The 22,150-nt window shown below is 46.4% G+C and overlaps 1 protein-coding gene across 1 annotated transcript in view; it reads right to left on the reverse strand.

Moving 5' to 3' along the window:
* Window positions 1-22,150, reverse strand: part of ARID3B (AT rich interactive domain 3B (BRIGHT-like)) — a 27,862-nt gene that overhangs the window by 1,018 nt on the left and 4,694 nt on the right. The window contains exons 2-6 of the mRNA XM_009876905.1: window positions 17,283-17,354; window positions 15,809-15,881; window positions 4,142-4,325; window positions 2,715-2,974; window positions 2,259-2,507 (exon numbers count right to left, since the gene is read on the reverse strand). Coding sequence (XP_009875207.1) covers window positions 2,259-2,507; window positions 2,715-2,974; window positions 4,142-4,325; window positions 15,809-15,881; window positions 17,283-17,354 — 838 coding nt within the window. The remainder of the gene's footprint in view (window positions 1-2,258; window positions 2,508-2,714; window positions 2,975-4,141; window positions 4,326-15,808; window positions 15,882-17,282; window positions 17,355-22,150) is intronic.

The following is a 22,150-nucleotide window of genomic DNA, read 5'->3' on the forward strand; positions in this document are numbered from 1 at the left end:
CCGCCCGCCCCAGCCGGTGGAGGGAGGGGACGACCAGCAACCAACGACTCAAACCCAGGAACACTCTGCTTTGGCTGCCCCAAAACATGAAATTGCTTTTTGGTTTTGTTTTTCTCTGCCCCACCTTGTCTGTGAAACCTGTTGTGTTTTTTCCCTCCCCGTGTTTTCAGCTGTGAGAGGCTTCTCTAAGCATTGATGGGCAGCTCTGGAAGCGTCAATGCAGAGCAGGCGTTCAATTTTCAATTTACGCTGATGTTAAAAGTGGAGCTGAACGTCAAACTCTCCCGGGCGCTTCCGAACCTCCAACTGTAAGCCTGGGTTGCAGCACTGCTCCTCCACACTCATGAATGTATGCTTACAGTTTGCACAGCCCCTATCATGGTTACCAGCCTGCCTGATGTTGGTTTTGGGGCACTGGGCTATTAAAACAGAGAGAGCTTACGCAGACTGGCTGCTTGGGCCCTGACACTGCACGTAAAATGCATGGGTTTAGCTCCTTTCAAGGCTGCCAGGACAGCAAGTCCACTGTCCCTGTAAAGAATGCTAAGGACGTTAACATTTAACCTAAATGTTGCTATCAAGCTATGATAAGAAGCTCATGCAGTGCTTTTCAAAAGCACCTCTCAAAACACTTTACAAAGCACAGTATTAGGTTTTTTATTTTGCAATTGGGAAAATTAGGGCACAAAAGACAGAACAAGACTTGGTGGTAGTCAGCTAACAAAGGTGTGAATAGTATCACTGAATCCTTAGGGGTCAGTCCTCAGCCTGTTACTATTTGTAGGGAGTAAAATTATTCCTAGTATTTTGACTTAGGAAGTTCAGGGTGGAACGGATTTAAAAAAAAAAAAAAAGATGAGAGGGAACAACCATTACTTGGATAAAATTTATATTCCTTTTTACTCAATGCTTTCATTTTTGTTTTTAGGTAAATGTGAAATTTAGGTGGATGCATGGCTGTCAGGAGCTGTGACATGAAGTCTTGATTCCATTTAACTCTGCCACAAGCTGCTACTGCTTCAGAGAGGAAGCTGCTTTGACCCTTTGCCACATACATTTCTAGCAAAACGCCTCAATAAGGCATTTACCAGCACTGCTAGCAAAGGCCTCAGGAACAACTCTTCCCTTTCTTCTAAGCCAAGCCAAACGTGCCTGGCCTTGTGCCTACACCCAAATGTACAATTAATAGGGTGGTCTGAGACCTTTAATTTTAACGGATCAAAAGGTTTGGAGGAAGCAGCTGTTGGGACTGAAATTTTCAGAGACTTTGCTGTCCAGCGAAGTGCAGCCCCCAGGACAGGTAAGGGAGCCCCGGCACTTAATCGGCTTTTGAAGCCGCTATATAACAGTATTGATTCCAACAATGTGACCTTTTACAGGGTGACTCCCCTTTTACAAAGCATTTCAGGAGTGCATTTCCCAGGCCATGAATGCTGCTTATACGTGACCTCCTAACCCAGCCTTGCCAGGAGTTCTTTGCCCAGAGGCTGTGCAGAGGGCTGCAGCAGATGTTGGTAGAAATCACCTGACTTGCTAAAAGGCCCTGCAGATGCACAGGTCTTTCTCGCCTCATCGTTGCACCTAACATAGGATCCTAGAAGCTGGATGTCTCTCTCCCATGTTTCCTGCAGTCTGCTACCTATACAGAAAAAGCTTTTACCTCTGCGATCAATTAAAAGGGTCCCTGACCAGGAAAGGACAGAAAATCATTCCCCTGCAGCACAATGCTGGTGTGAGGCTCAGATGAGAGCAGGGCAAAGCTGGAGCATCTGGTAACCTGATGGGCTTCCCCTCTGAAAGTCATCTTATTGACTGCAAAATCAAACGGCTGCCCTCAGCTAGGTTAAACCCTGCTCTCAGATCTGGAGTGTACACCAGGTATTAAACAGGAGGGGCCAGAGATGTGGCCCAAAGCAGTCTCAGCCATCCCACGTCCAAGGAACACACAGCACACAAGGACAACAGAGCAGGTCACGAGCTCAGAGCAAGGGTCTCGTTGTATGGGTCAAGTGGGTTTTAGCAGCTTAGATGCAGAGCTTTCTGAACACAGCTAGGGTGCTTCTGAATCCAGGCTGGATTCAGATGATGGTGGGATTACGCAACAACAAAAATAGAATAAAATCAGCAGCGGTAAAACCTAACAAAATACTGCTATACAGTTTAGCTTTGCAGCAGTTGTGCTCCATTTTAACAGCTTTTTGACGGTGACTTCCGCCTGGCATCCAGGGCTGTGTGTATCTAGAGGTGGTGCTGCTTACCCTTGCCATTGATTTTGATTTTCATGGGGATCTGCCGCGCCATGCTGAACAGGTTACGCTGGAGAGAAAGCCGCTGCTCCTCCTCTGTCATCCGCGAGACTTTCTTCTCTGGAGGCTCTCCCGACTCCAGTCTCTCCCTCAGCTGCTCTAGGGTGGCTGTTCTTGCTGCCATGGATGCCTGCTGGCTAGCCAAGGTCACTGGCACAGCAATACGATTTGGCATAGACACAGTCAAGGGCACACCGTCACCTAGAAAAGGAACGAGTCACTTAGTTCCTCCTCACAGCCCTTGCTAAAGGGAGCCCACACAGGTTGAAACTGCAGGCCAGGTATTCTGCAAGCCCTGAGCCATCCAAGCCCCTCTACTCTCAAGTCTGGGTGAACAGAACCACTGTGCTTCAGTGCCTGCACCTCTTCACCCAGCTGCCCTCTTTGACATGAGTAAAAGCAGCTGACCTTTTCTGACAGCAGCTGCTGGAGACACCCGAGGATTGCTGGTCCCACTGCCGGGCGCAACGCCGATGATGGGGAAGCGGATCTTTGGGGGGGACAGGAGGGATGGAGGCCCAGTGGTGGTGGGCGAGTAGCTGAACAAAGAGGAGCTGTAGCTGGGCCGCCTGCCCTCCCGTCTGTTGCCATCGATCGCAGCCTGAAGCTCCGCAGGAGAACTGAGGGATTTCTTCTCACATTCGTAGGCATAGAGGTACTTCATGTACCTGGGAGAGGGGCGAGCACAGCGAAACTCAAGTGAGTTTTTCAACAGCGTTGCACTCAGAAAAACCTTCAGACTGAGGTCCTCTGCAGATGTGGAGTATTTGCCTCACGTCCTTACTGCTGTGCGTGGTTTGATAAGCGTTGAGCAGTTTGTGTGTGAAGCACAGCTCTCAAAAGAAACTTTGAGATTACTCTATGTTTCTAAGGAAGCATGCAGTTACACACTACTACACTCACAAGGGCAGAAAAGAATCATCCAGAATTCTGTCAGAACTGATAGAGCATCTAAAATAAAGAATTAAGATCTTGGACCATAACATTTAATGCAAGGAAGGAAGTCCAAGGAATTACCCTTGTCCACATCATTTCTATCAGGCAGCACCAAACCTGACTGCTTTTTCTGAATTCTGACAGATGCGCTCGCAGAGACAGCCTGTTGGTATCAAAGGCTGCAGAAATGGCAAGGAGCTTCCCTCTCTGCAACTCAGGGGCTCTAACAACTTCCAAGAAAACAGAGGCTGCAGAAGAGCTGCGTGTGGATTCCCAGAGCCCAGAGTCACTAAAGCACAGCTTCACCCTGTTCCTTACATTTTCCGGTAGGTTTACTTTCACCATTCTTTTTTCTTTGTTTATTCTATGTTTTCTCCCCGCCCTCTCCCCCCCACTTGCCTAATCAATGTGACATACTGCAGGTCAGGAAAGCAATCCTCACAGTAAGGAGGTGCTAAATGCAAGTTTCCACAACTTCCTAGTGATAACAGGCATTAAATGATCAAGTTCGTACTTGATGCCTACAAATAAGGAGGCCTCCCTCCCTCCCTCCTCCCTGTGCCAAGTGCTCTTGGGAGACAGAGCAAGACCCTCCTTGCCCCGAGGAGTTTAAGCTCTGAAGAGGCAAGAAAGGCACAGGATGGAGGGAGGTGCAGAGCAGGGGGAGCAAGGTGATGGCATATTAGTGCTGAGGTCCTAGGGGTGGAAGGGGAATGAGTTCAGCAAGAAAAACGGAAGAAAGAATTGAAAAGAAAAACTGCAAACCTTGGGCAAGAGAGATAAATAAAGCAATTTATCAGCTCCTCCCCAGCCAGAAAGTAGAATTTAGTCTTTCAATGTTTCCACCCCAGTCCCCAACTCCACATTCATGTCCGTGCCCGCTGACCTTCTGGACTTACTGGGTTCGAAGCGTGAATGCGGCACTGGTGATGGAGGTGGGCAGATTAAGGCCTTTGGTGATCTCTCGCCAGATCTTCTTGTTGATGATTTCCACCAGCCCTCCTTTCTCTGTCACCAGCTTGTAGAGCATGTAGAGATCCAGGATCTGCTTTGCCATGATGGGGATCCGATTGATGGGAGTTCCTGCGGGGGAAACAGCAGGGAAGGACACATGGAGTCAGAGAGAAAATGAGGCCAAGAAAACTGGCAGGCTGGGGCTATCGATCTTCTTCCTAATAGGAAATTCAGGCAACTCTATTTGTAGCCTGACTCGAGGCCTCTCAATGGGTGAGTAAATGAGCCAGAGAAGTGTAGCTACATGGCACGTCCTTTTCATGAAAAATCCTTTCCTGTAGGCAAAAGCAATTATCAGACAAATAATAACCTGCAGCTAAGCGCAACTTCTAAAATAGAAAGAGAGGAAGCTGCTGAGGGAGCAGCACAGAGGAATCATTTTTTATGAGCTCCCAGGGCAATCTCAGATAAAAATCTGTATTGCTCCTGCTCAGGAAAGGGCTGAGGAGCCAGGCAACTCAAGTGACTTGTAGGCTGGGATTCGACTCTCACTCCCCAGGATTTGCCAACCTGTATTGCTTGGGAACAGTGACAGAAAAGGGTACGTGACACGTGAGAGCATCTCCCTCCCCCACGTACATTTCCCTCTGTCCTCCCCCACCAGCGTGTGACAAAACGTTTCACTACTGCTTCTGCTCTCACAAAGCATTTTCACCCTCCTGCTCGTTTTCCCTGACCACGCTCCCAAATGACACACACGTGCACCTTGGGAGCAACTGCAATCCAGCTGCCGGAGCAGCAACGTCTTGTTAAAATGCGAGAGAAATCACGTAGATGGTGGTGAACATGCGAACAATGTGACGGAGCATCAGCCTGCCTGACTGCAGGTGCCGCAAAGCCAGGCATCCTCAGGGCTGCTGGGCATCCGAGTGCTTTTTGGAGCCCAAACCGAGGTCCTGCTCTACCATTGTGAGGGTAGACAGGGCAGAGAGGGGAAGAGATCTACCTTTCCCACTCAGTTTTGTCATCTCCTGGGTTAGCAGAGGTAAGAAAATCTGTTTTTTAATCTGATGGTACCCTTTTAGCAGCACCTTAAAGTGATAAAGCATGCAGGGTTTGAAAAGGTCAAACTAATGAGATTTAGGCAAGGAGAGGAAAGGGGGGAGGGAAATGCTGATGTAGCAAACCTTTTATTTTGCATAGGAAATACTGTCTTGGATCAAAGAGCTGTCCATCTGAGGTCAGTATCCTGCCTACCACAATGGTCAGCGCCAGCCTTCACAGGAAAGCCTGCGAAGCTCTGTAATGGACAATTATGGAACACCCAACCCACGGGGGAGGCTTCTGCCACTGCTCATCAGCCAGCGATTCGGTTAATGCCCCGAAGCAGAGCGCTTTATGGCCCTTATAAATGGGTTTTATTCTGTTTAGTGAAAAGGAGTTCAGCTTGGCTCCGCAGATGTCCTCATTATACATGTAAGTGTAATTTTTTTTTCTTCTCTTTTCTTTTTGAAGCCTGTTATGCATTAGCTCATGGTACCAACTCCTGCAGGTTAACGACATATGGGAGAGAAAAAGTAAACTTTTTCAGCTTTAAAATCTGAAATTCCACCAAGTTACTAACTCTTAAACTGTAAGAAAACATAAAGAGCAACCCGATGAGGTTTGGTCTGCAGGCTCTGTCCTTTTATAGCTATCATATCCTCTTTTTCCTCGCCTTGTCTAAACAGCCCCTTCCCTGCCCACAGCAGAAAAGCCCACAAAGCAGTAATTTCACCAACTGCATCAGATCCTCTTCCTGCATTTCAGAGATGACTGATCCCTCAGGGAGCGTAGAGACATTTCCAAACCATTTGAAACAGACTGCAGCTACATCCATCCCAGCCGGCTGTCCCAAACTGAGAGCTGGTCCCTTCCCAAAAAGCCAGCCTGTGTAAACACTGCCCTCAGTTTGCTTCGGTTTCTCCTCAGCCACCATTTTGTGTCTGTGTGTTATTGCAAAGATTAAGAGCACATCAACAGCGTCATTTCAGACACGCAGGGGGCTGGGAGTGATCATGTTACCAGCCCTAAGTTATCATTCATCAGCTGAGCCACAGTAACCAGAGTCACACCCAGCTTGCTCCAGAGGAAAAGCAGAGAAATATTTCTCTCAGGGGTTTCTAGGAAGAGCCAGAGATGTTTTTTCCCCACCTCAGAATGCCCCTTCGTTAACAGATCAGCATTTCTGCTCCAGCAGCAAGGAAAGCCAGGGGAGTCCGAAGTGTCACCACGTTGCCAGCAAAGCCTTTGCTCCACCGAGCACGATCAAGACCCTCTCACCAACTCCTCCCGCAGCCCCACGCTGCTCAAAGCCACGCATTCGTCCCCAATCCAATTTAGGGAATAGCATTAACTTGTCCAGAAGGGACTTTCATCCAGGTCTCTTTGGATGGTGACCAGATGGAGAGTGAAAGGGAAGGGTCATCAATAAGGCTCCTCCGGCAAATGAGCCACTAATACAGAAGTACAGGGAAATACGCACTTTAAAATATACTGCACCTATCATAAACACAGTTTTACTCTTCTCTAGAATCTCCCATCTCAGCATTTGAAAAGGTACACAAGTCTATTTATCGAAATGCTCCTGTGAAAGGGACAAACATCATCTACATCACTGGGAAATGAAAGCTTAAATACATTTCCAGAGAGCCTGCTCATAGCTGGAATAGAAACAGCAATCAGACCTGACCTCCCTGCCTCATGTTACTACCCCTTTGACACCTTCCCTTCCTGAGGTTTGCTTTTAAACACAACCCACAGACCAAAGTGCCCTGAAATTTAATTAGTAGCTTCAGAAATCACACTAAAACCTGTAGCTTCCCCCCTGCCCTTGAAATGTCTTTATGCAGACTGAGAAACTTTACAGCACCCTCCTACCCCTTGAGCTGGGAGACACAATCGTTTTCTCCTGCTTTCTCATAGCACCACTCCAAGTAACATCCCCCAAAGCCAGCAAAGAGCAATTTGGGTTTTGGACCCGGTAAGTTAACTGTACTTTTCAGAGCAAGCCAGGGCTCTTGTGTTCCACAGAGCCGAGAAGCAGGGAAAGGCTGCTCCAGCAGCCCTCTCCTCCCCCAGCCCCTCTCTGAGGCAAGGCGATAAAGTCTTTATTGGAAACCCCCAGCGCTCCAACAGGAAAGGCTGAAAAACGAGTATCATGGGACGACTGGACGCTGAAGCCGAGCGGATCCTTTCACAGGCGGCTGCAAGGCTTGTCAGGGGCCATGATGGATTACTGTCATCTGGCAGCATCAGGATTAATGATCCAGAGGTCAGAGGGGAGAATTCCAGAGGGAAAGGTCAGCATCCGGGGGCACAGCATAAGACTTGTTGCCTTTTGATGGCAAACTCATTTTACTGTACTTTCAAGCCTCTCTATTCTGCCGGCTCTCAGAAACGCTGTACGGACTGTGCCTGCAAGGAGCCGGGGGCCTTGCCCAACTCGAGAAGAGGGCGACGAAGATGACTGGCTCCTCTCCGAGCTTTTTAGGTAGATGATTTTTCTTCCTTTTAGTATAATCCCAGCTATGTAAGTACAGGCCATTCCTGCAAGGAATCAGCCAAAGGAGGGGGGACACAAGGAGTCTGTTTCCACTGGAAAAGGCATGAGGCAAAAGTTGACAAGCATGGGAGACCTCAGGAAGACAAAGTCTAGGGCAGGCAAACTGTGGAAGGAGAAAAGAGGAGTCATCCCACAGAAGCCTGTGGGCTCCTGGTTTTCTGAAAGGAAAGGCAGCTGTAACAGCAGTTCGGATTTCTGGAATAAAGAGCTTCCCTAGAGGAAGCCTGACGGTCCCTATAAACATCTCTGTCCTCCAAGGGAAATAAGCAGCCCTCTCTGCCAAGCTGTTCCATCCCATTCAAAAGCCTCTTCTGTTTCAGGCAGACACAAGAGAAGTCTACAGAGCTTGAATGTCCCCTATGTCCCCTGCACTGGAGATGCAGAAGAAGCAACTGTTTGATTTTTGTCCTTCAAGAGCTATTTAAGAAGGGACTGAGGAAGCTGTAAACTCCAGATAATCTTTGAATGACTGTTCTTACGTCTATGAGCCACGAACAACTATCTGGGGAAGAGGCACTGGCTGAGCCATCAGTACACACAGGCTTGGCTCCCTCAGCGCTGGGCACTCAGCCTTTCTGGTTCTTCAAAGGGAATGAAGCTTTGGACATCTTCTTCACCTACCCAAGCATGCTGCCCAAGGTGAGGTTTTTCCCTGTTTTTCACCAGACTTCAGAGTCAGATCTAAACCTGAAGGTGCAGACTGACATGGAAAGCAAGAAAATTGTCCCCAAGACTGCTCTTAACGAAATTACAGAAAGTAAGCACCCGCTTCTTTTGCAGGGCTTTGCAAGTCCTCCATGACACAGGTGATCTCCTGCCAAGGGCCACCCTTTCCCTGCCTCATGCTGAGAAATGCCCACTGCAGGGAGTCCCCCACCAGCGAGCAGCCTAAGCCGTGACTTGTCCTGCATGCAAGAGACAAAGAGTAGTTAATTACACCCAGCCTGGAGCAGTACTTTTTCAATTACCTCCCTTTTTTTTTGCCTTATCCAATTTACTTTCAGAAGTGTCCATTTTTTCAGTAAGGAACAAAGGTGAGAATCCCAAACATTTGTTCTGCAGAGCAACAGTCAAATGGCAAGAAAGCACGCTCTGCAGTGAAACGTAGACACAGAGGGGGCATTTTTAAGCCACTGTCTGTACAGGCAAGAGCTGCTCTTTCCACCTTCCACTCTAAGTTCAGAAGAGAAACAGTATCAGACAGCCTAAAAAACCCAGGTCTTCCCCAGGAGACTGGGAAAGTCCACAGGGATTCAAAATAATTTTGAACCAAATCTTGAAGAGATCTTCACGGTTCCTTGAAGGGAGACATAGTAATTGCTTGGTATGAATGATTTCCCCACTCTCTCAGGCTAAACAGGTAAAATTCAGTTCAACAGCAAATCAGCAGCACAGAATACAAGCAAAACAACTTGAACCCTGCACTGCCTCAGTTCCAGGTTTGCTTGAATCCCTCCCCCAAGAGAAACCCTGGCGGGTTTCATGCAAATCTGCCTGTTCAGCCAGCCCAGCTCCTTGGCACGAGACTTAATTGTTGATTTGGTGTGCCTCTGTCCTGAGCACTCAATGTTCAAATAAAAGAGCAAAGGTGTACAGAAGGGAAACCAACCTCTCCCCTCTTCCTCCCTGCCGGTGCCACAGCTGATCTAATCTCTCCCTACCCATGGCATTCCCACAGCAGGCATTCTCACCTCCCAACAGGAATGTCACCACCTGATCCGCAAGCCTGCGGACCATTAGACACTCCTATCAAAGCGGGAGCCAGGATAAAGGGTAATTAATCATGCTCTATTTGACAGGAGGCCCACTTCTTATCTGCACCCCTTGAAACGCCATCAGTTTTCTGCTTCCCTCTGAAATAAGCGAGGCTGACAGCAGCCCCTTATCAGATTTCGGCTGCCGAACCGGCAACCAGTGCCCCTTTATATCAGCCAAGGCTCCAGCCACATTAACCTTCCCACACAGGATGCTCCTCCATCCCCAAAAGTGCAATCCCATGGAGATTTGCTTGCTTGTAACCAGCTCAGCTACAGTTTGGCTGCTACCAGCACAGCTGGGGCCGATATATTTGCCTTTATAAATGTCTTCACCAGATGTCGAACTGGCGGTGGGTTTCCATACTCCGAACCAAACGGAAAAACACGTCTTCTCTAGTCAAAGCGAGGTACAAATACAGAATGCAATGCAGGGAAATGAGGGCAGCTGAGGGAAATACGGGTAAATCAGGCAGGCTGCACAAAGTCAAAAACTAGAGCACCTTCACTGCCCAACAGTTCCACCTTCTGCCATCTACCTGGATACCTACAGGGCCATCTCTTCAGTGTAAAGCCACCTTCACTGCTTGACTGCAGCAGTTCATTAATAATTTGGAAAAACACACTGTTAAAATGTAGAGGGGGAAAGCCAAGAACACCCAGAGCAACGAGGAAGTACCAATATAAGAGCTGGAGAAGACCAGGATTTGAGACACAAAAATTCAGTTTTTGAGATGCTGGAGAAACACGTGACAATTTAACATCTCAATCTTCAGAAGAAGTGAGGAAAAAAACCCTTCTGATGCCATCACTCAATTCTGTAGAGCCAGGAAGGAGCACTAGAGATCCCCTGCCGGCAACCACTAGAGCAGACTGGTGTCAGATGAGTAAACTACAGAAAGGTTCATGCAAAGCAGCAACAGCCAAACATTTCAAATTGAGTTTCTTTGTACCCTGTCCAGTGCCAGCGCCATTCCTAACAAAACACTTAAGCTGCTCAAACGTTCTTCATCCTCGCTAAATTTAAAAGAAGTCTCCTATAAGCCAGAACCAAGTAAACTCCTAATACTGTTTTCCCATTAATTACAACTGCAGCTGCCAATATGATTTTCTGTTGGAGCTAAAGCAATATTCACTCCAAGCCACCATCATCCAGCTGCTTAAACCCAAAGAAGATTACTTATTTGAACTTTACTGGGCATTCTCTCAGAAAATATTTTATTAGATCTTTCCAAAGGGAAACTTCCAGACTTTTTCCAACTTAGAAGAAAAAAGTCTCACGCTTCTATGTCTGCAATAAATGTTTTGATGTATGAAGGACTGAAGGGGTAGAATGTTTGGTTTTTACAGGAAAGATCTGCTGACAACTACTTCTAAGTCATTGCCATTTGCAGATTTTCCTAACTGGCCCAGGTAAATGCCTTGAAAATATCAATTTGCGTATCTGGTGGAGACTTTTAGTCCCTTGGCGCCCAAAGGTGATGAGCACAATATTCCTTGCGAGAGTTTTCTGGATGTTACAGAGAGTCCTACCTCAGGTGCAGGACTTTGCATCCCCACAGAAGCTGGATTCACGTTGTTCAGAGATCCCAAGCGCTTTGCACCTGTTTCTATTCTAGCATCACTTAAAAGTGTGTAAGTGCACAGAGCAGTGCATTCGCTGTTCCCTGTTTGAAAAGGCTCAAACCATTTAAGGAATAAAGAGAAATGTCAACCAGAATGCCAGTACCCCCTGCAACTTAGAGAGCAGTCATCCTTCCCAAGCAATATAAAAGTAAAAACCTAAAATCTTTCACTGATCCCGCTTATCATTTGCACAAGATGCAGTCTTCCTCAGTCTAAGTCAGAACAGTGGACCAAAGAAGTTCTTTAAAGGAGGTGCAGAAGGCAGAGATGTAGCTGTGTATAAGTCCAAGGGTCTAAGAGGAGAAAGGACTTTGCCTGGTTGATCTGGACCACCCAGAAGAGCTTTCTGCAGTGCCCTAAGTGAGAATTTTCCACGGCAGAACATCTTCTGCTATTTAGGGAAGCGTTTGCTGTGGCTCGGCATTAAGCAGGTACCATAAGCAAAGGATGCAGGGAATTTATATCTATTGATGTCTCATTTAGAGAGCAACATCGCTTAATTCAGATTCAAAAATATCTCCAGAGGATCAAAAGAAGAAACCTGCAAAATTGAATCAGTAGAACGAAGCGTATTCCCTGAGCAAACATTTCATAAACACCAGCCGCCTATAGATAAAAGAATCCATCAGTAAATGCTTTTGTCAATACCCTGGATTTGTTGTATTTCCACATCTAAAATGTGCAGACAGAGCATACAACAGCAGGAAAACATTAAAACCACACGGTCAGACTTACAAAGCCCCTTCTATGTATATACACATAAAAACCCAGAATGGTCAAGCCATCTGGGAAAACCAAGGTCACGCAGAAACCTTGAACAAAATTAGTAGAGCTGTACAATTGGAGACATTTTATGAGGTCTTCACAAAGGCAGTACTTAAAATGAACAAAACAGCTTCCCTCAAAGGCAGCCCTTCCTAATACACCATAGCACGCAGTTAGATCTCTTCCCCATCAAACCTTTTCTCCAGAGGAATGCCTTGCACGAACACTGCTGATCCTGCCAGGGGATGAAACAGTCCCTCCACTCCAATTCTCTCCTGACCAACACCAGGGGAATATAATCAGCTCAATTATTGGTGGCTGCCTTAGGGGCTCTAGGAGTCATGCCACTAACAGTCTTTCACTACCTGGAGCTGAAAAGCAGTCTAGCTATGCTACCTAGCCCATGCTACAGGGCGAGCAGCCACGTTTTTCTACTGCTCATCATGCCTTCCATCACACACAGAAAAGGATGGAGACAAAACTGAGCTTCAGGGTGCATTCACAGGGTGAGAAAGACCTGAAAAGAAGTGGAAGATATCATCTCTTAACACCGAGTTTGAGTAAATGAACTTGCCCATCTGGCTACATAAATTTCCGTAATGAAATTCTTTTCAATAATCCAATAGGTGGGGGAGTGCTCTAGCCCTTACAAAACTGCTCCTGCCTTCAGTGTCCTCATTAGCAGGCAAAACAAATCCAGCCTCCATGCCTGCAGTGCAACCCACTCCACAGTGTGCTAGTGAAAAAGCCTCAGCCCTTAAAAATGCCCTGAACCACAAACTTGCCCATGGAGCAGCTCCTCACGCAGCAGGAGTTTGAAAATACAGCTTTGGAGAAACCAGACCTCAAGGCTCAACTTGTTACAAGACACCAGATCAGCAATGGAGACAGAGGGGAAGCCGCTGCTGAAGCTGCTTATGCCTGCTCAGTCTGAGGAAAGACAACCTTTGATTTGAGACTGCAGGAGAGCTGAGAAAAGGGAAGGTGGAAGTGGAAACACAGCAAGCCGGCATGGTCTTTGCTCAGCTGCACCAGGTTGGTCCTGTTTTAGGCCTGGTTTGAAGTTAGCCCTGCACACTAATGGCTCTCATGGGCTGGTCTTCCCTCCTCTCCCCATCTGCCTCTTCAATCACAGCCATGGTGGGACCCATTCACCTAAACACATACAAGGAATAAAACATCCAACAAAGGAAGAGTTACAGCTTTCCTCTCATCTCCCTCTTCCATCATTATTGCCACTGAAGGGCCATTTTATCACTTGCAGCTGTGGTCATTCTGCGACAACCTGCTGTGCTCAGAGGCAGATGAGACCTGCACATTTGATCCGCATTAAGCCAGTTTCATGGCTTCACATTTCTAGGTACATTCCTAACAGCAGCACCAACAACCAAATCTTTTCATCCTTCCAACTACTCAGCGCCTCCTGTGAAATCTATCATTTATCTTTCACATTGGGCTTTTTCCTTTGGTCCGGCATCAGTTAGCAATCTGTGCCCTGAATCCAGCAGCCCCAAACAAGGCCCAGCACTTCTCCAGCTCCTCCTGGACAACAGCAAAATCCCCATCTTTACACCAGCAATGTTTATTAGCAGAGACACTTTTTCATTCCCTTCAGACACAAGGTGCAAATTAACCAGCTTTTCACACATAGGAGCTAAGAAACACAGCACTTTGCTCTCAGGTGCAATAACCCCTCGGTCACATCCATCTTTGCGGGGGAACTCTTTCAGAACAAGGCAGCTGTTCAGCCTTGTTTGGTTTAGGATACTCATTCGGCACATAAAGCAAAGGGAGGAGAAATGAAAGTCTGAATAGTATCCTATGATAACTCGGCTGCAGAAGCTCCCAGATTTCTGAAGATCTTGGAATAGGATGCAGTAGGCAAGCCCATCTGCTCACTAGAAAACTCAAGCTCTGCTGTAGATAGCAGTGGGGAGAGCAGACACAGGACAAGTGTACAGCTTCTGAAAAACCACACCAAGGCACAAGACTTCCTTTGCAGCAAAACACAACAAAACAGATTAACAGCAGAAAGAGAAGCTGCCTGCCACAGCTCAGCCTACACTGTTCAGTCCTCCTATCAACCTGAAAAAACTCTGCTCCCCAGAGTCCTTTCACTTCTTGCTTTTTGGGGGGTGCCAAAGTATAAAGCAAGCTCCTAATTGCCTGATACTCCGCAATCTAGGCAGCTGCCCAGAGCAGAGCCAAACATTTCCAGCTCTTCCATCTCATTTTCAGCCTTCGAGCAAGCAAGAAAACAAGGGAGTCTCCAGAAAACAAATACACTTGGAAATGCCTGGATGATTAAAAGCTAAACTCCTACAGCAACCAGCTGGTGACTAGCTCAGCCCCTGCACCAGGAACATGTCAATTATAAATAATTAAAAGGTAATAGGAAGGAGACACTGAAGTATTAAGCAGATTTCTCTCTAGGCATCTGGAGGTTTCTATTGCTGCCAATCATACCCTTCGGGTTATTGTCTTGCCTGTCAGTCATCCCAGTCCTTACATTAACATGTGAGCTCAGGTTAACATTTGCAAGTAAACTAATTAAACCTGGTTATGCCTCTGCACATGAATGCCAAAAATATCAGCAAAACCCAGCTCGAATTTTTAACAGACTTGGAAGCATAACCTCAAACTGCTGGAGAGTGAAAATTCACACAGGTCAGCTGTCACCTCTAGCCATGCCAGGAAAAACAGACACGGCTCTGAAGAGCAATCTCAATAGCTGCATTTTGGATAGCCCTTCCTCTGCTTGTGATCTGGTCATCCACAGAGGGGGTGCACCTGAAGATGTAGGCTTCACAAGGCAACTGGAGATAAGACTCTAGCTCTGACCTAGCAAAAAGATAATTTTCAAACAAATGAGACTGAAATGTTGCATCTTTATGCTTCATTCTCAGGGCATGCTATGGCTTATTCAATCAGGCACACTCAGAGAACATGTCATGGGGAGCAAAGGGTCCTTTTTATGTCAGCTCTTCACACCTACTCCTCAGCAGACTTTTTGGAAACAATGAAAAGGTCTGTAACACAATTTAACAGCTTTGGTCAGTAACATCTTTATCGGCGGAGTATGTCTGGCCTGGCATGCTTGAAGGGGCAAAGGAAGAGAGCCCCACAGAGGATTTACCACAGATGTCCAGAGAGGTATGTTTTATATGATACCACACATACGTACATTTTTATTATGAATGGTTTGCAATGAGGGAACCGACCCTTGATGACTAGGGGACAGAAAGAGACTTTTGTGACATCCTAGCTGAGCTACTTCACATATGCATCACAGCTCCTGTAGTGAGGAGAGATGCAAGTCGCTGACACCACAGAGAGGAATGTGAGAAACCGTGTGCTTCTGCACTCAGTTACACCAAATTACACATTGTCAATCTACAGAAAAACGTGGCTTGGCGTCTGCTTTCCTAGTCCCCAGAGTGCATGCCACTACTCTGTGCAGACTGTGAAGGCATTCACATCCAGCTTCCACATGCCATTGAAATCAAACATGAGAAGATGTGTGAACATGCCACCTGAAGGGGAGACCAGAGAATCCCCAGTGGCACTCAGCCTTCTTCAAAAACTCTCGGGGATCCAGGCTTCTTGGGCTCTTCAGTGCATGGATGTCAACAGTGTTAGGTAGGAGGGTAAAGAAATAGTGACTGTGAAAAGTTACAGAGTTCTGCCCTACTGCACTCATCTCCCAAGGCAAATATTTCAAGCCTTACCACTGCTCTTCCACCTGATCTGCAAGTTAAAGGGCTGGATTTCTTCTTTCAAACTCAGGAGGGAAGAATTCAAGTGGCAGGAGCACCCCTCTGCCCCATTTTACCCTATCTGAGTTCAAACAAATGCTCACTCACCCCTCTTCTGCATAAAGATGAAGAGGTCATCCAGGAACTCTTTCCGTTCAGGGTCACTGTCCAGTTCATAGAGCTGGGGGCACAGAAAATAAAAATGAAGCCACAATCCACAAGGAGATTGAAAATAAAGTAACGATATTGGTTCAATTAGGATTCAACTCAGTTAATGGCACTGCTGCAGAACAGGGTTTGAAACCACCTAAAAGCAAGGAGGAGAGAAACTAGTAAGTCGAGCTGAAAAGAAAGATGAGGCAATCAAAAGGAAGGTGAGGGTGGTTCAGGGCAGATTAGCGGTTCGAACCTTTGAGGCACCAGGGAGGTAAAACTTCTCCGCAGCTTTTCCTAGCCTCATGATACCCTCCCTCAGGGATTGTCAAGTAAGTGACAAACTCCAAGTCCCTTGAAGGAAGAGATGAAACGATAAAGCTTTCCACTAATGCGTGGCAGGAAAGGCTTGTCTAAAATACGCCAAAAAGCCTTCAATAATATGAGAAACCCATTCGGAATCAATTTGCTGCAGAAACCGTTTTAACAAACAGCTTAAAAACCCAAGCATTCAAAACAAAGTTCCATAGGTGGCTTATTCCAAAGGAGAGGTACTGTTCACTAGTATTATCCGCTGATTTTTCCAAAGGGACAGGCATAAGTGTCACCTTACAACCACCTCTTGAACAGAAAAAAAAAAAAAGAAATCTAATTTTCACTTATCAAGAAGCTTGTAAGGCTTAAAGTGACAGGCTGAAAGGGCTGAAGTCAGCCTTCTCACTGAGATACAGGAGGATATAAAACAAGACAGAAGACAATGCTGTACATGAATTCAATTCCTTCTCGCGTTTGCATTAAGGAGGAATCCTACATCACTCCAGGGAATTTTTTTTCTGATTTTAGCTACTCTTGTGCAGCAGCTCAAAGCAAAAGCAAAGATTCAATGGGAAATATGTATTCAGCCTCTCTGTAAGTGCTGCCAGCTACTGGGTACTCATTTAGTCCAGAAGAGGCACTTTTTGGGCTTGTTTTCTATGAACCTCTGCTTTTTCACATGCTGAGCTCCAGGAAGAAAACACACCAGTGTATTTGCAGAGCCATTAGCTGCACCCTTTCAGAAAGGGCCAGTTTAAAATTAATTCCTCTGGCTGATGTGACACACAGCTGCCACATTCAAATCCAAAAACACAGTGCCAATCATGGTCAAGAAATAAAAGACTCCTCTCCAAGCTGGAAAAAGTATTGGTTAAGATTCCAAATGTCAAAAGTCTGGCTATTAGGTCTTAGTTCAAAATATACTCCAGAGACCAAAGGCAACAGAATAGCCCAAAACAGCAGGTTTGTAGGCAGAGGGCTGCAGGACAAAGTGGTTTTCTCACAAATTCACTATAAAGCAACAGCGAGGGCTCCAGAGTCATCCTCTGTCATAGATCAGGGGAAGAATTCCCTGAAGTTACCCCTTTCTAGAAATCCCCATGATCAGACTGACCTTGGCAAAGTCTCGTGAAATTTCTCTTCCTCGGCATCCATCACCTTCATCATTCCAGGTCATGCTGCCATTCTAAGGAGAGAGAAATGAAAGAGTGAAAGAAATGTCAGGGAAAGGCTTTGCAGACAATTTCAGAAAGCTTGAAAACATGCATTTTTGGGCACAAACATAGGCAAAAGCAGCTGCTGGCTTAGACCAAAAAGATCCGAAAGACATTTGGGCATTTGTTACAGCACACTTTCCTGGAATCTCTGACACTCAGCCCAAAACAAGAAGTGGGATTTCACCTTCCAGGTGACTACTGAAGGCACTAAGATTTTTCTTGCAGAAAGGTCTCTCGTGGAAGTCAGCTGATGGCAGGGAAACCCATTCCAGTGGCAAGTCCTTGTTTACTTCACCAGCCACCTGCCTTCCCCTGTTAAAGAGAAGCAAGCTAACCCCCTCGTAGCAAGTGCTTTGCTGTCATGAACTCCAGCACCTGAAGACAAAGGCGCTGGTTTTGCTCTCCACATCCAACTTTTCAGCAAGTGCCCATCCTGGAGCTCCCAGTGAAAGGTTTGGCCTTACCCAGGCATCCTTCCTTTCTGTTCGCCAAGTGACACCAACCACACTTAGAAACGCCTTCCCCCTCCTTGCCTACAAAACCAAAACATGTTGAAGAAAAAAGGAAATAATCCCACTGGAAAGCTTCTTTCCAAGGCAGGACTCTTACTCCTGGAAGCTACTGGACATGGATTTCCCCCACAGAAATGGAAAGCTCAGCTTTGCTGGATTAAGGTTCATTGTTCTTAGGCATTAAAAGGATTACTCTAGTTAGACCTATTCTACTTGGCAAATCACCATCACGAAATGATCACCAGGGCTGGAAGCCAGCAAAGGCAGCCTTTGGCTGCACAGCCAGACTAAGACTCGAAGAACCAAGTGATAAACTTCATAAAGCTTCAGTGCAGCAAGTGCTCCAGAGCCACTCAAGGAAAGGGAATGGCCAAATTCCACCCAGCAAGGTAGCCTGGACTATCCTGCTCTGATAAACACACACACACAGAAAATCACTGTGATAGCAAGAGGTCTCAGCACCAAAAAAAAAAATAAAAAAAAATTAGAGAGGTGGTCCAGTATCTGAAATCTCAGAGTCATCTGGTTGTGACACATACATTGAATTAGAAAGATGAATAGCTCTTGTCAAGGCCAGGCAAAGCTACATTTCCCCCTTCAAAAAACACTGCAGTGAGCTGCCCTAATGCCTGCTGATTTAGTTTGAGCCAGTAATTCCTAAAGTCAATTATCCAGTGAGTCCCATCAACTGAAAGATATTTAATGGGGGATTATTGCCACTTCTGTTATGTCAGCTGTTTATTACAGCAGATCAATTCCCAGCCCTCTCTTCCTAGAGATCTGAAGACCAGTTTTGTTCACAGGAGGATTCATCGGGGTGTCCTTTGCTAGCAGAGATTAAAAACACAGTTTCTTTACTAATTATGGTAACATCCAGCTGCTCCTAGACCCTACTGATTGTTAACTTGGATCAACAAACCTATGTGAACACTTGGAATAAGAGGTAAATCTCTTCAGAAGGCAGCAGCTATCTCCCACCCTCAACTTTACACACCCTGAGGCAAAACGATTTGTGGAAGGCTGAGCTGCTCTCTCCTCAAGTTTGTACTTGGTTATAAATCCAGAGGGCAAAACTGCTTGTGGTGTTAACCCGGGGGCTCCAAGAAGCAAAACACTTGTTTTCACGGGGAACTTGGGTCATGCTGAGGGCTTATTCCGCTACATTTGCGGACAGGCACAGGAAAGAGAAGAGGGCTTAAAGGAGACAATTCTGTGCTGCCAGTGGGTCTGAACTTGGTAAAACTTCCAGGAACAAAACTTCTCACGGGATTAAAGACTCTAATAGTCCTATTGGAAGAAAAAAGGGTAATTAGAAAAGAATGACACGTTTAAAGTTTGATACAGAGAATAAGCAGAATATATGCAACCCTGCTTCCCACACCTACGTCCCGAGATGTTCGAAAGCGCTGAAGTAACACGCCCACACCTCGCTAGTGAAAAGGAGCTTAAAGCTGGCTGAAGCCATCAGTGTTTTGCCATATGTCCAGAAAATCGGCAGAGATGGGTATCACCTGGTGTGACATGGAGTGAGCCGAGGTGAGAGCGAGGGGACAGCATGAGCATTTCCTCCTGCGATAGCTGCAAAGGTTTAAGCCTGTTACCACTCCCCACATTAAGCTATCAGAAGAGATAAGAAGAGCGCTCCTCACCCACCCGGGTGCAAGCAGCATCGCTGCGGCGTAAATCAGCAAGGGTGCACGAGAGAAGCCATGAGGACAGAGCACAGGGTTGTTTTGGGTAGCGGGGTTCGCAAAGTCTCAGGCTAGCATGAAATGTCAGCTCAGCAGCCAGGGAATAAAGCTTTATTTATTCAGAGAACAGAGTACAAGCACCGACAGGCACTTTCCCAGGCCTCAGCTTTGATCTTGAGGGACGATTCTGCTCACCAAAACCTTTGGGTCCATGCCAAGGCTACATCCCAAAGATACCAAATATTGGGAGCGACCAGAGCACAACTGGAACAGGTAAATCGGTAAAGAGCCCCACAAAGCTTCTGAAGCAAGAGGTGCTCCATACATAGAATAAACTGCATTTTGCACAGCAAGACAGCTCAGCGGGAGCTTGGGTATCAAGCTTCCTTTCTATTCCTCCTAGGAAAACAAAGTTACCCTATGCTGAGAAGTCCTCCTCCGTATAAACAGCAGGAACCTGAGAAATCAATATATCCTCACAAGTCATTAAAAGACCTTTGTATAAGTCAGGCAATAGTAGCAGGAAGGAAAAAACACTGTTCAGAGAGGCAGGTTGTTCTCAGGGGAGAGTCCTGCCTCTCTCTCCACCCCTCTGTATCAAGGGAATTTGCTGATGTTTGACAAACAGCCCTTGCATTACCACAGGCAGAAATTTATCTGGTTTCTTGCAGAAAAAGGTGGTCGAAGCAGCACGGGCTGTGCTTGAGGCCCTGATGCAAAGCCTGAGTGGGAAAGCAGAGGCGATGATCTTAAAGGTCTTTTCCAAGCTGAATGATTCTGTGTGGGAAGGGTTGTCCAAGTTCCCAGGCTGCTGGCAGGGCCAGGGAGCCTTCCCTGCGCTGCAGACACACCTCAGAGGCCATCAGAGCCCCCCCAGACCTCCCCTTTCCCGAGAGGCTTCAGAAGCAATTATATCTGGAGCTATTTTAGGATTACTCCCTAACCACCTGGAATATCTTATTAGAGGGAAGCTCAGATGTCCAGAGCAATTTTGGTTTCCAATCCCATGTTCAAAAGCCAGAGTTAACCCTGAGTTGCCAAGCAGATAGAAAAGGAGATGACAACACGCCCTCCTGCTTCATCCAGCCTTTTTTTTTTTTTTAATAAAGGACAAAAAGGTTACGAACAAGCAGCCTCAACTCCTCCCCACAGGACACCTCCCTCTTAAGCATCACCACCTCACACGTCTGTCCATCCAAGAGACTGGAGAAAGAATCAAAACTCTGTGCTCAATCAAAAAAAAATTACTCAAGTATTCAGGCAAACGGAACAGCAGCTCATCGCCTCCTTCTCCAGCTGCGCCCGCACACACTGCAGTCAGTGTGCAAGCAGGGACACGGATGATAAATTCAAAAACGCTCCTTTTTCAGGTCGTTCCCTTCTTCCCCAAACAAGTTTGACACAAGACTTTGAGAGGGGCTCGACTAAAGCCCTGATGACAAAGCTGTGTTATAAACTGGCAAATCTCAGAACTGAAAAGAACCCGCTAAAGCTGTGATATGTAAAACAAGAGAAAAAACTCCGAATCATTCTGCGCCTCCCTACTGCAGACCTGCTGTTCTGACAGAGGTTTTAGGCCAGAGAACTGCTGAAATACCTACTTAGGGACCAGGCTAAACGTTGCAGCGAAAAAGAAAACCCCTCCCCTACCCCATGGGCTAACTGAAAGCACCAAGTCAATGAAAAGGTACAGGGGCAGCAATTTCAGGATTATCAGAGAATCCACAGAAATTCCTTTTGTGGGTAGAGTTAAGCCTTAGGAAGTGAAACAGATGCTATTATAAAGAAAACTGTTGTACTACAAAACGCTGATAAGATCAGGACTACTGCCCTAAGCTGCAAGTTCTCAAGCACGGAGAACCAAGTTATAATTACCACGTGCACAAGCTGCCTGGTAAAGCTCTGCTGAAACTGGAATAAACCCTTCCCAGTCTTCCTAATAACAGAGCTCAATTCAATAACTACAAGCTTCAAAGATGGGTTTTGAAAACATTTTAGCAATCTCAGGAATGGCAGGGAGGATGGGGAAGGAAAGAAGAAGAATGGATTGAAGCTAACAGATTACTTTTTTATTAAGTTTCTTTTATGTGCTCCCATGACCTAGTGACTGCAGCACCAACATGAATTCTCTGCGAAACAGGAATCTGCTTCCTTATCCTTAAGGAAAAGTTGGACTCTTTGTGAATGGCTCCTATTCACAAATACTCAGAGGAATTAACTAAAATGTAAGTGACACGAAGATTTGTTCAGTGCTATATGGCTGTGGGAACAGAAATTGTCACTGCCACATGAGAGTCTCAGGTTTACCCTGAAGTGTGAAAAACACAAGCACAGAGAATACAACACATTCAAGCTCTTTCCACCTACCCTTCTCCAGTGTTAGATTTTCTATAAATTGGCACCGAGGGAGACAAGCTACAACTATTCCCAGAGATAAATTTAGCACCTGAACAAATCCTAAAATGAGCCATATCTTGCCCAGGATATAAATGAGCTCCTCGCTCTGCTCCTCAACTCTGCCTCCAGCAGTGACACTGGACGTTAAGTTATGCGTCAGCAGGA

This window comes from Apaloderma vittatum, unplaced genomic scaffold (assembly GCF_000703405.1).
Source record: "Apaloderma vittatum isolate BGI_N311 unplaced genomic scaffold, ASM70340v1 scaffold27539, whole genome shotgun sequence".
NCBI classification, from domain to species: domain Eukaryota; kingdom Metazoa; phylum Chordata; class Aves; order Trogoniformes; family Trogonidae; genus Apaloderma; species Apaloderma vittatum.